Genomic DNA, 14672 nt, shown 5'->3' on the forward strand with positions numbered 1-14672 from the left:
TATATATATATATATATATATATATATATATATATGAAACATTTAAAATTTTAAATATATAAAAATCTAGAAACCTTTTTTTAAAAAAAAAAAAAATAAAATGAATTTTTCAAATTTTTTCTTTTAACTCGTTAGAGGTTATTGGAGTTACTAATCGCTAACCGTCTTAGGCGATTAGCTAACCGCGTAAGTGGTTACGGCTAGTGATTTTAGCCAATAACCGCCTTTCATTCATAGTATTTGGTGAGTGAACACTATTGACTAAATTGGCTTACCAAACTGACCAAAAAAAAAAAAAAAAAAAAGTTTTGTTGAGGTTGCTAATAGTACTCTAAACGTTCATATCGATGAGCCTCATTCACGGTTGGTACCTAATGACATGCATCCCCTCTCCATGATTTCTTTCTTTATTTTTTTTTTTTTAAAAAAAAAAAAAAAGGCTAGTCATTGAACGATGCATAATGAACTAATAAAAATTCAATCTAATTCTCTCTCCGTTTAAGGAATAATAAAAGTGGAATATAGGTGTTTTGATAAAGTGGGTAACTAAAATACAAAACGTCTTTCTTTAATTAAAATGTAACTAAAATTTGTTGAGTCAAAAGTGAATACTCTTTACAGTCCAAACACAATAGCACTGAAAAAACAATAATTTGTAGATAAAATATGTTAAATTCATCTAAATTAGGCTAAAAATTCGAAGTTGTCCTTCTTAGTTCTAGTTAGTATAACAATGATTTGTGCCAATCACACTTGTGATGTAGTGCTTCAAGGTCAAGCTAGACTTTCCATCCCGCCAATCACACTTGCAGTTTTAATAAGTGGGATTTTAAAAATTGCGTTTTTAGAATCACTATTTTTTTAAATTGTAAAGGCATTTGGCAAAATATATATTTTTTTATTAAATATTTGTTATGCAAAATCATAATTTTAGTTTAAATTCGCGTTTTTTCAAGTAAGTACCCTATAGTTAGTTTATAGAAATCGTAGATTTTTTTTTCTTCATATTTTAGATTAAGTGCTTTTTAAATCGCAATGTTAAATGTCTTACATTTTGTATTATCTATTAAAAACATTGATTATTCTTGCGAAATTGCAATCCTAAACACATCCGTGGCCTAGTAGCAAAAAACATACTAAAACGATGCTACATTTGGCTCTCTAAATTATTTAAGCTTTTTGTTGAGTACTAGAGTGTTAACAAAAAAAAAGAAAAAAGAAAAAAGAAGAGTTTTTCTAATCCCTATCCTCTCTCCTCTCAAATGGATTTGAAGTGGTTTTATATACTCATGCATCGACACAATTAAAATTTGACTTATAACATTAAAACTCGTAATTTTTTACCCGACTTAACAACTCAAGACAAACCTAATACGAAATTTGCATGTTAGGGGTTGAGGGTCAACCCGTTCAATTAAATAATTAAATTAGACTTAACTTATATAATTTTATACACATGCTTCGACTATTGAAATCTAACAAGCGAACACCAATCCTCACCGGTTCTCGTTGTCGTATTTCTTAGCATTCACAGCTCGTTTTGCAACTGGTTTGAAGCTATAACAAATAATGTTATTTTATTTTGTTCGTCTTTTATTGCACATCTCTTAAAAATAATAATAATAATAATAATAATAATAAAATTGTGTTGTTTCAAAAACTAAAATAAAGAAAATTTGAATAAATTATTCAACTGATTCAGCTCTTATTGGAAAATTAAAACCAACAAAAATAAATGAATCAAATTTAAACGAATTATTTTACTTAAGCTCCACTCTGGCTGGCCCTAAAATCCTAATTCAACCAGTTGCCTACTCTCACACTCGATTCGATTCGATTCAAATCCCTCTCATCGTTGCCACGCAAATCCCTAATTGAGACCCCAAAACTCGGAATTCTAGAGAGAGAGAGAGCGAGATAGAGGAAAGCGCACAGGTGTCGAAATGCTAGGTGGGTTGTACGGAGACCTCCCTCCACCCTCCTCGGCGGAGGAAGAGAAGCCGAGCAATGCAACCGTGTGGTCGAGCAGCGCCAAGATGGCGCCGCCGAACCTCCGCAAGTCGTTGTCGGTGTTTGCACCGCCGCAGACCATTCTCAAATCCCAAACCAAGCCCAAGACCTCCACTTCGGCGCCGGCACAGCCCAAGATTGCAATTTCCTCGGTAGTGCCGGCGCATTCGGTGTCGGTAGTGCCGGAAGACGTAGCCCAAACGGCATTGGTGGGCGTGACGTCGACGGTGATGGAGGAGTACGATCCGGCGAGGCCGAACGACTACGAGGAGTACCGGAGGGAGAAGAAGAGGAAGGCTGTGGAGGCGGAGATGAGGAGGGAGCTTGAGAAGAGGCGGCAGCAGGAGGAGGAGGAGGAGAAGGAGAGGAAGGAGAAGAGGGAGAGGGAGGAGAGGGAAAGAGAGAGGGATTTCGGAGAATCGCGGTTGAACATCTCGGGCGAGGAGGCGTGGAGAAGGCGGGCGGCGATGAGTGGGGCAGTGCCGAGGTCGCCTTCGCCGCCGAGCAGCGGAGACGGGTTTAGCATCGGGAAGTCAGAGACGGTCGGGTTGGGCGTAGGGGCGGGCGGGCAGATGACTGCCGCACAGAGGATGATGGCGAAGATGGGGTGGAAGGAGGGGCAGGGGCTTGGCAAGCAAGAGCAGGGGATTACTACTCCTTTGATGGCCAAGAAGACGGACCGGCGAGCCGGGGTGATTGTGAATGCTAGTGAGTCGAAGCCGGATAAGAAGGTGAAGAGTGTCAACTTCAATGGGATGCCCACTCGGGTTTTGCTGCTTAGGAACATGGTATGCATATGTGTGTTTTATCTTCTTAACAAACTTGGTGCCGTTTTATATTTAGGGATGGTTTGGAACTTCAATTATTTCATTTGTTTTCGTGGGAGTTTGAAATTGCACGTTTTCACTGAAGATGCTAGAAAATATGGTTAGCTAACATTTTTTTTTTTTTTTTGATAAGTAGTTAGTTGGTTAGCTAACATTTCGAATCGGAAAGATGGATTTTTTTTTTTTTCGTGTGTTTGAAGTGTATGAACTTTTTATGTGCTTGTTTCTAATGCAACTACCAATAGAACCCACTTTCTGATTCAAAGTTTGCATCAATTTGTTGTAGCTAGAACATCTCAGTTTCTTTGTGCTGCTCATTTGTTGCTTTCAGTTCTCATTGTTTCTGCCTATTGGGTTATAATAGTTATCTATGTCAGATAAGTACCTTTAAGTATGGTGCTCTAGAGGGGTTATATTTTGATAAATAAATTGTTCGAGTAAATGATCGGATCATATTATATTATCTTCTTATAATCATCAGTTTAGTTCATGATTCCAATTTTCCTATCTTTATTCCATGTAATGCTTACAGTTGTCAATAAGTATTGTCTGTTGTTGAAGTAGAGGTTCATTAAGAGGGCCAGTTTAATCTTGTATGGTCAACATGTAGACCATTCCTTTGCCTAGCTGGAAATCATGGTATTGGTATAGGGCCTAGTTAGATTCTTTTGTGGCTCAAGAGCATTTTGGTGTACTCATATGATGGTCATGTGCTAAGGTGTGAATGTGTGGTGCCAATGATATATTGTGTTGGTAAGCTAAATTGGGCTATTCTTAGTGTTGCTTAGGCAACATCTAGACCTTTTTTTGCCTATCCAGGGTCCATAGTGTTTATATATAGGATTAAGTTGGTATTGGTAGCAACAAATGTCTTAGCATTGCTAAGTATGATGCTTATAAGCATTATACCTAAAGGTCATTAATGAATATGTGGCCATTGCAGACAGATAGATGGGTGGGGGATAGTTGTGTATTCACTATTAACTTCCTTAATGCTTTGATTGGTTATGAAATTAAAGTATTTGCCGCTGTGCTAATTTGGAAATGTACAGAGCCTTATAAGATCTCTCTCCTCCCCATGTTACTGGTGCTAGGTAGTGTTTTTTTTTTTTTTGTTAAGTAATCACAAATTTATTAAAAAGCGCAAATGCACAACCCAAGTACACAATAGGTATACAAGAGATACACGTAGCTAGCAGAAGAAAAAAATCAAGAAAACATGAAAGCTGGAAATATTAAAATCAAAGGCAGCTGTCTAATGTGACAAACTAATGGATGTTAAGATTAAGTGTGACAAACTTCATTTGCCAAAAAAATGTGTAACAACTTCTTACTTATTGAATTTTACGTTGTTTGAAATTAAGAGATGGTAAATAAATTATGGTGTCGTAACCCAAAAGTTTATGAGGTAGATTCTGGTAGATTGCACATCACACTGTTGATATGTAATTCAAGTGGGCCAAAATCTTGAGGAGAACTCTTGCTAGAATGATAAGGGAAAAGAGATTTGTTAGCTTGTGCAAAACATCAGAAATAGGGCAGGAAACCATAGACTTAGTGTACCGTGGAGGTGGATAATTAGGAGTCTATAAAAGAAAAGGTTCTCATGCTTGAAAAGTTTACCTAATTGTATTCGAACAAGAAAGGAGTAGCGGGAAGAGAGAGGGGGTCAGGTTATCATCCTTCCAGGAGAGGTCAAACCAATCCCCAACTCAATTTCTTCAAATTAGTCAACATGTAGACCTAGACCTTAGTCAACTATTTATATTAGTGTACTGCCAAACTAACTTTTGATGGTGTTGAGCTTACTTCATACAAGCTTAAGCTTATGTTTTTGAGATCATTGTATAAGTAGAATACTGCTTTAGCTGCTACATTGTTGGAAGACTAAAGGACGGGGTCACTCCAAAGAGGCCATCTGGAAAGTTATCTCTACACTATTAAGGTGAAGTATTTAGAGAGAAAGAAATTGGCGCCTATTTTAGGATTGTGAATCTAATGTGCTATATTTAAAATCCTCCTTTTTGAGATCTCTCATAGATTTGGCTATAGCTTATATTCCTAATTTCTCCTCGAATCTTGTAGATCTTGTTTAACTTTTTATATTTCAGACACCTTTAGGGTGGTGGTATATGTTGTATACCTTTCATGTACGAGGGTTTTGTTTTTTCTTCTAATAAATTATCATTCATAAAAAAATACTAGATTATTGCTTGAGGCAATAACCCTACTTCTCTCTCTCTCTCTCTCTCTCTCTCTCTCTCTTTATTTTATTTTATTTTATTTTTATTTTTTATAAGTAATCATAAATTGATTAAAAAGCGCAACGATGCAACCCAAGTATACAAGGAGTATACAAGAGAGAAGCCTAACTAGTAGCAAAGAGGAGATCTAAGAAAGCATGAAAGTTTGAAATACTACAATCTAAAGAAGCAACCCAAAGAAAGAGTCTCCTTTAATTCCGCTAAGGTCCTCTCATAGTCGTCAAAGCTAAGATCGTTTCTTTCCTGCTATAAACACTACATTAGGCAAGGTGGAATCATCTTCCAAACTGCATCAAGCTGAAACCTACCCTTAGTGCTCTCTATTAGGCAAATAGATCTACCACCCTTATAGGCATAACCCAAACCTACCCTACACTGCTTAAGATAGTATTCTAAAGAGCACATGTGATCCCACAATATGGAGTAAAAGATGGTTCACTGACTCTCCGTTCTTCTTACACGTAACACCACTTAACCACAATGATATGTCATTCTTTAGGTTGTCCATGGTGAGGATCTTGCCTAAGGCGGCCAACCAAGCAAATAAAGCCTCTTTCAAGGGAGCCTTATTTAGCCAAATACTCCTCCAAGGGAATGGAGTGTTATCAAGGGGAACAAGAACCTTATAGTAAGATCTAACATCAAACAATCCTTTCCAGGAAATCTAAGCCTACTATCAATGCACTCATTGGCAGTGAGAACTGAGTTTAGAATCTGCCTACCCTTGATGAAAGCGTTCTGAGGCCTAAAAATGATTCTCTACAACTATTTTCAACCTATTAGCTAGAACTTTGGCCACAATCTTATACACTCCACCCACTAAGCTAATAGGTCGAAACTCTTTGATATCGGCCTTGGTTTCTTTGGAATAAGAGAAATGCAGGCAGCATTGAAACTTTTTTCAAATGTACCTCTAGTATGAAAATCATGGAAGATGATGTCTACTTTAAGCACCTCCCAACAAGCTTGGAAAAAACTCGACATAAAACCATAAGGACCCAGGGCATTGTCACCATTAAAGGCTTTCACCACCTCATAGACCTCATCATCCTTAAAGGGTCCCTCCAACCAATTGGCCTCCTCCCCGCTAATGGAATCAAGTGAGAGGCCATCCAACCTGGGACACCAACTAAACCACTCAATAACAAGCTATCGTAGAACTGCACAATGTGCTCTTTGATCCCTAATTGATACGAACAAATTGTACCATTAACCACAACTGCTCAATTGAATTGTTCCTACTATTAGAATTAACCACTTGATGGAAGAACTTCGTGCACTTGTCAACCTCTCTTAACCCTAGTGCCCTTGATTTTTGCCTCCCACTTACCTCTTCCAAAAGCGTAGTCCTCTCCAATTCATTGGTCACTATGGCCTTCCTCATTATCTCCTCCTCAACTAAATCTTTCTCATCCTCTAAACATTCAAGGACCCATAAATCAGCTTAAGGCAGTTTCTTTTTCTCTATATTGCCAAACTCTTTTGCATTCCATGCTTTTAAATCTGATTATAGAGCCTTAAGTTTGCAGGCTAGGATGTAACTTGGAGTTTACCCCTTCTACAAAATTCTATGACTTTATCCACATGTTCTTGAATTTGAAGCATCTTATAACTCCAAGAATGCGTCCACAATAGAGAAGAATGGGAAAATGATTTGAACAAAGTCTAGGTAGCCTCTTGTGGAGCAAATAAGGGAATTGGGATTCCCAAATTGGGAAAACTAGGAATTTATTGATCCAAAGCCAAGAGGCAGGGTCAGTGTTACTAGACCTTGTAAAAGAGCCGCCTACAAGGGGAATGTCGATGCGCCCCTGCTTAAAAATGAAATCAGAAAACTCCAACGGAGTTCACCCGATCTCTCATTCGAAAATGCGAGTTACATTGAAATCAACACCCAATGCTATGGTAAGTCCCACCAAGTAAGCAAACCAGTCAGTTCATCCCACAAAAGCCTTCTATCATCATCGACATTTGGGCCATAAATACCCAAGTAAAATGATCCTCGATATTTATGAAAGAAGCAACCACTAAGAATTCACCCACAAACCCATCAATTTTCTCCAATCCTCCTATCCCACATGAGCAGAACACCACCGCACGCCCCCTAGAGTCTAAACAACACCAATCTACATGACTACACCCCCATAAGCGACGCACAATGTTATAGGACATACTCTCCAATTTGGTCTCCTGAAGGCATATAGCATCAACCTGCCATTCTCTAAGTAAATTTCTGATTCTAAGATGTCTCTCTCCATCATTCAAACCTATTATGCTCCATGATAAAATTTTGGGCTTCATGAATGAACGAGGTACCCTTCCCCTTAACTCTGCTACAGCTTGAACATCCACCCGTAGAGTCATAATTGATAGAGCAAGATAATCTTTTCAACTCTCTAAGACTTGTGACGGCTGTGATTCAGATTTGGAATTCCACTCCTCTTGATTATAACTTGCTTCAATGGTTGTGAGCAATGCGATAAATTGCCCCTTCATACCCTTCACAAGAAAGCCCACTACATACGAATGACCTTCACCTTCTGCAAAACCCAACTAGAGGCTGAAGGTGAGTAGCAGCTCAACGATTCAAACCCAAGGGGCTCATCCCTGAAAAGAAGAGCCAATTCCGAACCTGCCACACCAATTTTATCTACACCACACACATCAAACCCATATATATTAGAAGAATCTACACCATCCAAATAGCTAGCTTCACCCACCTTGGCCTATGCTCCTATCATGTTCTCCTTGTTATCCTTTAATTGAATGACTCAACTTCTTATCCAATCACGGTGAATCTTTGTCCGATTCACAACCACCTAGACCCAAAATTACCCTCGACAGGTAGTTCAACTCCAAGTGCAAGCGTTCTATCCTTCTCCAGCGAACATTCAACAAAAGCATCACCATCGATAGAGGGGTCGACAAAACTCACATGATGGCCCAAGCATAACAATAAGCTTTTGTACCTAACCACCAACGGTTTTTGAGATAGAGGTTGAGGTTGCTGTTGCGGTTGAATATCCTCCAGCAAGATAGGCAGAGCACCACCAATAGCTGAGTAATCGAAGTCAATCTCCATTATCCCTTTGCCCTTATCGTGAAGTTGCACGAGCTTTGCTCAAGAACCCTCCTGTGAGATGATCTGATTGCTCGCCACCCCATTGGAGATCAGACCTCCCTTCAAAGAGTTCACATTGATACTCGAAACCAAACACGGAATGGCGTATCACCCGGACTGCGTTTTCACCCTCTAGATGGGGGTGGCCTGGTTTATAAAATTCGACCCTTTTGATTGACCCGCCAACAAAGTAACGGGTAGCTCAATGTTTCACACACAAGGGGCACATCCTTAGAAAGAAAAGCCAATTTTGAACCTGCCACACCAGTCTTATATGCACCACACACATCAAAGCCATCCATATTAGAAGAATCTTCTCCACTCAAACAGCTAGCTTCACCCACCCTGGCCTGTGCTTGTATTTTTTTTCTCCTTAATCAATTGACCCAACTCGTTATCCAATCATGATGATACTTTGTCCAATTCACAACCACCAAGCCCAAAGAATTACCCTCGATGGGTGGTTCAACTCCAGGTGCTAGCGTGCTGTCCTTCTCTAGTGAACGTTCAGCAAAAGCATCACTGTCAACATAACTCACACTTGGTTGCCCACGCATAAAAATAAGCTTTTGTACCTGACCACCAATGGTTTCTAATATAGGGGGTTGAGGTTGCTGAAACGACTGAATATCCTCCGACGAGATAGGTAGAGCACTGCCAACAACTGTGCAATCAATGTCAATCTCCACAATTCTTTTCACCTTATTGCAAAGCTGCACGCTCTCTGCTCTAGAACCCTCTGGTGAGACGATCTGAATACTCTCCTCCCACCGGAGTTTGGACTGCCCTTCGAAGAGTTCACATTGATACCCGAAACCAAACCTGGAATGGCGTACAACCTGGATCGTGTTTTCACCCTCCAGATGGGTGTGGCTTTGGGTTGCGCCTGGTTTATAAAATTCGACCCTTTAGATTGACCTTCCAGCAAAGTAATGGGGTTTGGATCTACAATTACTGTGCGCAGGATTGGGCCAAATTCTAACACAGGCTCACATCTGTGCTAGCATCTGTCCTTCGAGCTGATCCAGAGTGATCCAGGCCCATATCAAGCTTTTTAATCAAACGGTCCAGCTCCTCCTTTTTTTAGATTTGCTTTATCTTTTAAAATTCTTGTAACTCATTACATTCACTTGAGTCTTTCTCCTTTTATTTTCCAATAAACTATTTTTATTGCAAAAAAAAAAAGAAAAAGTAAGTAAATAAAGCTAGTACCAGACCAAACACATTAAGAACTTAATCAACCTGACTTATTGAGGTTGGATTGGCTTGGTTTTTGGGTTGACACAGTCTGAGTTGCATCCTTAAGTTGGATTTCTTTAGGAGCACATAATTCTCATTTAGTCATGGGCAAGTTTTCTTCAAAATATTTACTATTTTTGTAATATGATGATGACAAAGGAAACAAAAATGTAAGAGCAAATAGAAATTGTTTGAACATTAAATCATTGCAAAAATGATGGTTTTTTCGTACTGTGGCTGGGGGCAGCAAGGATGATGGTCACGAGGATACTTTTCCAAGGCTTTTTCAATGGTAGCTGGTAAAAGCTTTTGTGATAGTTCTTGGGGCTCCTTACCATCTCCTTCAACTTCTTGTAGCTTTATTTTTCTTCATCATCTTTTTTATCTACTTCCTCATTTTTTAAAATGTTATTTACTATTCTAGCGAAGGAAGTTGTGGCTTTTTGGTAACTATTGATGTTGTACCACACTCTTTTTCTAAGTACTCCTTTTACACATATGAAATTGTTTATTTCTTTTTATTTTCTTTATTCTTTAATTTTTAATTTTTAATTTCACTGGTATAAGTCAACCAGGCTCAACTTTGCTTTTGGGCATTATAAACTTATAGATAAGCAGAAGATGGAGTTGAAGTACAGATTATCACCACAAGCCCATTTTCTTATAGGATCTTACAATTTAACAATGATGGATTAGGTTAGGTAGTTGGAATAGGATGCATCTTTCTTAAAGGGGAGGTTTTCGTTTTGTTAGAATACTTCGTGTTGTCTTTGCTTCTATGATATTGGCAGGTCCAACTAGCCAATATCATAGAAGCAAAGACAAGCAGTCCAAAATTGTCATAGCAGCTGTTGCCAGCAACTATCATTTATGCAATGGCCAAGACAGTTTGTGTTTGCTCATTGCCATTATCACCAACTATTTATCCGAACATTTTACCAACAAAAGAAGGGAGGTTACGCATTGTGGTAGTGAATGGGATTCATTATCCAATTAGAAAGTGTCATTTTTTTTTATAACAAGTTAAGGTCCTCAGCTCCTAAAGCACTATCCTCTATTGTTCAAATTTCTATGTGGGCTAGACTTCCTTTATTTCGATACACTACATCTACTGATCTACAGCATCGCATACATTTGTATGCATGTGCCATGTCATCTTTTCTGCATGGTAAAACACAAATTTCTGCATATTTAGTTATTAATTTCCTTTAGTCTCATACCATGGTAAAATTCTTAGGTTTTAACTCGTTGGTTCTGATTTCTCTTCCAATTGGATTGTCCATTTGTTCTGTCTTGGGTTGAAGACTTGATTATAATTTTTTCCTTTTTATCTTTCGTTTTATTGATGGAACTAGCAAATTACAATAACTAGGTCTGAGCACCGATCCAATCAAGTCAGTACTCTGCCCATACCAACCCTCGCCTCGCCAGGAGTTGGTAGGCGGGTTTAGTACCTGCCTAAATTCATTTACTGTTATCACATCAAATGAATAAATACTTTTGTAACCAAAACATCATTAGTTCTCTTGTGATAATTTATACTATGTTACCTGCCTAAACATATATACAGAAGCTGCAGAAATGGAATTGCTGGAGACATGGGATTATGTCATGATATATTTCATACATTTCCAAGGGAAGTAGAATGTATTTTGATATATTCCAGCAGTGGCATTTGTATACTTTCATTATTTGGCAACATTGGTATCTCCCAAAATTATTCTCATCCTCACACCCGAACATATAATCCTTGGTGAATATTCCATGGAACTCTTGGTCTTGGTTTTCGGGAAAATGTAGATTTGTAAAATGCAGCTGGGAAACCCTCACCAGCTTGTACTTGCAGCACAGGGATGTCAATATTTTGTTGATAGTTATACCTCATTTTCGAAAATTGATTGAGTGGCTTCTTTTTTATATGGACTCAGTGATGTTGATAACTCCATGCTAACCTGTTACCTATCTTCCATCCTCTGATATTTCGAAAACTTGGGCAGGATCGGCTCAGTGCCAGTTGTAACCTATTTCCTATTTCCTATGTGTTGATAACTCCATGGACTCAATGCGTTGTATAATTATGTTTTTCTTTTTCTTTTGCATTTTACTCTTTGAATCTCTCTAAATTGATGATGCAGCTATGAATCAATTTCAAACATTAAACATTAATTTAGTGGTCATCGTGTGACAATTTGTTGTCTTCATTTTTTTTTTTTTTGCTGTGTGCTGCTTTAATGAAAGATGAAAATGGCTAACTATTTTTTTTCTTGAAGGTGGGCCCTGGTGAGGTTGATGACGAGCTAGAAGATGAGGTAGCATCAGAGTGTGCTAAGTACGGAACGGTAACTCGGGTTCTTATCTTTGAGATAACAGAGCCAAATTTTCCAACCAATGAGGCAGTCAGAATCTTTGTTCAGTTTGAGAGACCAGAAGAAACAACCAAAGCATTGGTTGACCTGGATGGTCGCTACTTTGGAGGTAGGGTGGTTCGTGCCTCATTCCATGATGAGGAGAGGTTCAGCAAGAACGAGCTGGCTCCAATGCCAGGAGAAATCCCTGGTTATACATAAAAATTAACTTCAAGTTTTAGTGCAAGCTAAATGATCCTTGTCTAGGGTTTGTTGAAACATATGAGATAGACTAGGGTTTTGATTTTCATTGAGATTGTGTTGTAAGTAGCATTCAAAATCAGGAGCAATGTGATCAAATCTTAACAATTAGCCTGCCCATGATTTATCATAATTCAATTTTGTGCCTTGGAAAGGTAAGACTTAATGTTTAAGTTATGATTTTGTTGGGGGGAAACTAGATTCGGAAATTATCAAGGCAGTCCCTAAGATGTGAAAAGATGAATTTATTTCTAATGGTTTTTTACAAACCATTCCTGATAGCCTTCTTTCTTGTGCTGTCATTGCCAAAATGGTATTGGATTAATCAATTTTTAGTGTTATGTATATTCTTAGAATCCTATTAAGAGCTCTCTCTCTCTCTCACCCGCACAAATGTATGTTAGGTTTTGGGTTTTGAAGTGTTATGGAATTACATTTGAAAAAGTGTTGTAAGTGAGGATCACATTTGAAAACTTGTTGGATAAAAATTTGGAGTAATTTCACTTTAAACTTCTGAATTACTAAGAGATTTGAGAAGACCCTTTCGATGTTCGACAAAACCTTTCAATTTGAACCCTTAAACTTTCAATTGCAGTCAATTTAAACTCCTTGGTCAGATTTTAAACGTTAAAAGTGAGGCAATGATGTTTATATCCTTTGACTCTTTTATAAAATTTTAAATTTACCCTTAATTCCAATTTTTTTTTTTTAACAAAAAAGGGTTCATGTCCTAACCATGGGCTAGCAGGCCGCGACCCACGCAGGTCTGGCTGTGACCCCCGCCTGGTTCTGCTGACCAACACCTAGGATGCAGCCGTGAGGTCTGGCCTGACCAACCGTGAGGTTTGGCTTGACCTGCGTGGGTCTGGCCAAGCCCAATTGACCCACGTTTCTTTTTTTTTTTTTTTTTTAAAAAAAAAAAAAAGGAAACAAAAATTAGTCTTTTTAGGTATTGTCGTTAGAAGTTAACGGCTAAATTTGATAGAGGAGTTCAAATTGATTGCAATTAAAAGTCCAGAGGTCCAAATTGAGATGTTTTGAACATTGGAGGGGTTTTCTCAAATTGCGTGGTAATTCAAGAGTCTAAAGTAAAGTTAACCCTTAAAATTTTGTTTTAATATAAACTGCCGTAGAGGTGAAAATGCGGTTACTAGTAAAATTTATTAACTGCAACCACTAACCGCCGGTTAGCAGTTATTAAATAACCGCCTCCGCTAACCGCTTTTTACAAGTTGGGCCTTTTGGGCCAATTTTGAGAGTTGGACTTTTTTTTGGGCCCACTTTAATTGTTTTTTCTCCCTTTTATTTTTTATTTTATTTTTTGCCTTTTCAGGGCCGTTTTAGTATCAAACTTTGCTATATACCTCAAATTGGGCCGAATTAGTATAAAAGGAGCCCATATTGAAAAATCTAAAATATTTGATCACAAATTTACATTAGTTTACATTTACTTGTACTAAAAAAAAGTCCTTAAATGCATTTCATAATTTGTTAAGAATCAACATTTACCAATGTTTTAAACAAGGAATTAAACATACTTACAAATAAAATTTCCAAAATCCTTGTAGGTCACCTTATACATAACATATAATACAAATAAAATTATAACAATTCTTATAAATCATTATTTCACTTGTACACAACATTCAAATAAAGCACATAAAAAAGTTCACAATCAAAGATAATAACCATAATTCATAAATCAGTATATAAATCCATAAACTCAATTGTGGTTATAAATAACACATTGTTTAATCCAATGCCAATTAATAATTAATTTGATATTATATGAACTGTGATTATTATTGTACATGAATAATATGAACCATATGATTTACTTGTAGACTTATGACTCGTGAGTTATGTCATATTATATATCTATTATTTGTTATTATATAATCATATGATTTAATGATCAATTCATCACATGATATAATCATATAAATTATAGTGATAATATATTAATACTTAAATTGTGATTTAATTATCTCAAAAAATTATAATTTAATGATCATGTTATAAGTATAAATATTATTATTATTATAATTATAAAAACATATAAATATATATTATATAAAAAAGCGGTTAGCAGTTATAGCGGTTAGCGGGCAGTTAATAACCGCTCGCCTTTTCAGCCCCTCTAAATTGGTAAAATTATCAGTTCTTGTTTCTTGGCACCAATACTTCAAATTGTTGCTCGTTCTTGTCCCTGGAAGCTGCCTAGCTGGTTTGAGTATATTATGTTTCTTCAGGTCAACAAGTTTGTTTCAGTCGTCAATTCAGCTTCAAATTTGGATGCTAATTAAACCGGTTTGGCAAACAATTTTGAAAAGAGATGGTTGGGTAAAGGAAAATCTTTCTTTGTTCTAAAGTTGGTAGCATGTGCAGAAACAGTAAAAATGAAGGGTCTTGATTCTTGAAGTACACGTGAGATATGATCTATTTAGGCTATCCTGTCGCTTATTCCAATAGTTGAGTCTTACATTACATAGACTTTCACAATAACCGACAGATAATTGGTGTAAATCTAGCAGATTGGACAACTAAATGTTAATGCTAGTAATTTGTCCATCTTAATAGACTGATTGTTCATTGTCACCCAGAT

The 14672-nt window shown here is 37.3% G+C and overlaps 1 protein-coding gene across 1 annotated transcript; it reads left to right on the forward strand.

Annotated features, from left to right (window-relative positions):
- The first annotated feature begins 1740 nt into the window (after window positions 1–1740).
- LOC132171502 (DNA-damage-repair/toleration protein DRT111, chloroplastic) lies at window positions 1741–12305 on the forward strand. The gene is made up of 2 exons (XM_059582830.1): window positions 1741–2798; window positions 11732–12305. Exons 1-2 carry the CDS (start codon window positions 1944–1946, stop codon window positions 12026–12028), a joined length of 1152 nt encoding a protein of 383 aa, XP_059438813.1. The 5' UTR covers window positions 1741–1943; the 3' UTR covers window positions 12029–12305.
- The last annotated feature ends 2367 nt before the right edge of the window (window positions 12306–14672 follow it).

Source organism: Corylus avellana, chromosome ca2, assembly GCF_901000735.1.
Source record: "Corylus avellana chromosome ca2, CavTom2PMs-1.0".
NCBI classification, from domain to species: domain Eukaryota; kingdom Viridiplantae; phylum Streptophyta; class Magnoliopsida; order Fagales; family Betulaceae; genus Corylus; species Corylus avellana.

Bases quoted from the DNA above. Each gene is read 5' to 3' on its own strand.
- LOC132171502 (XM_059582830.1), top strand. From the start codon at position 1,944: ATGCTAGGTGGGTTGTACGGAGACCTCCCTCCACCCTCCTCGGCGGAG. The intron at 2,799-11,731 runs GTATGCATATGT...TTTTTCTTGAAG, and splicing joins TTTTGCTGCTTAGGAACATG to GTGGGCCCTGGTGAGGTTGA.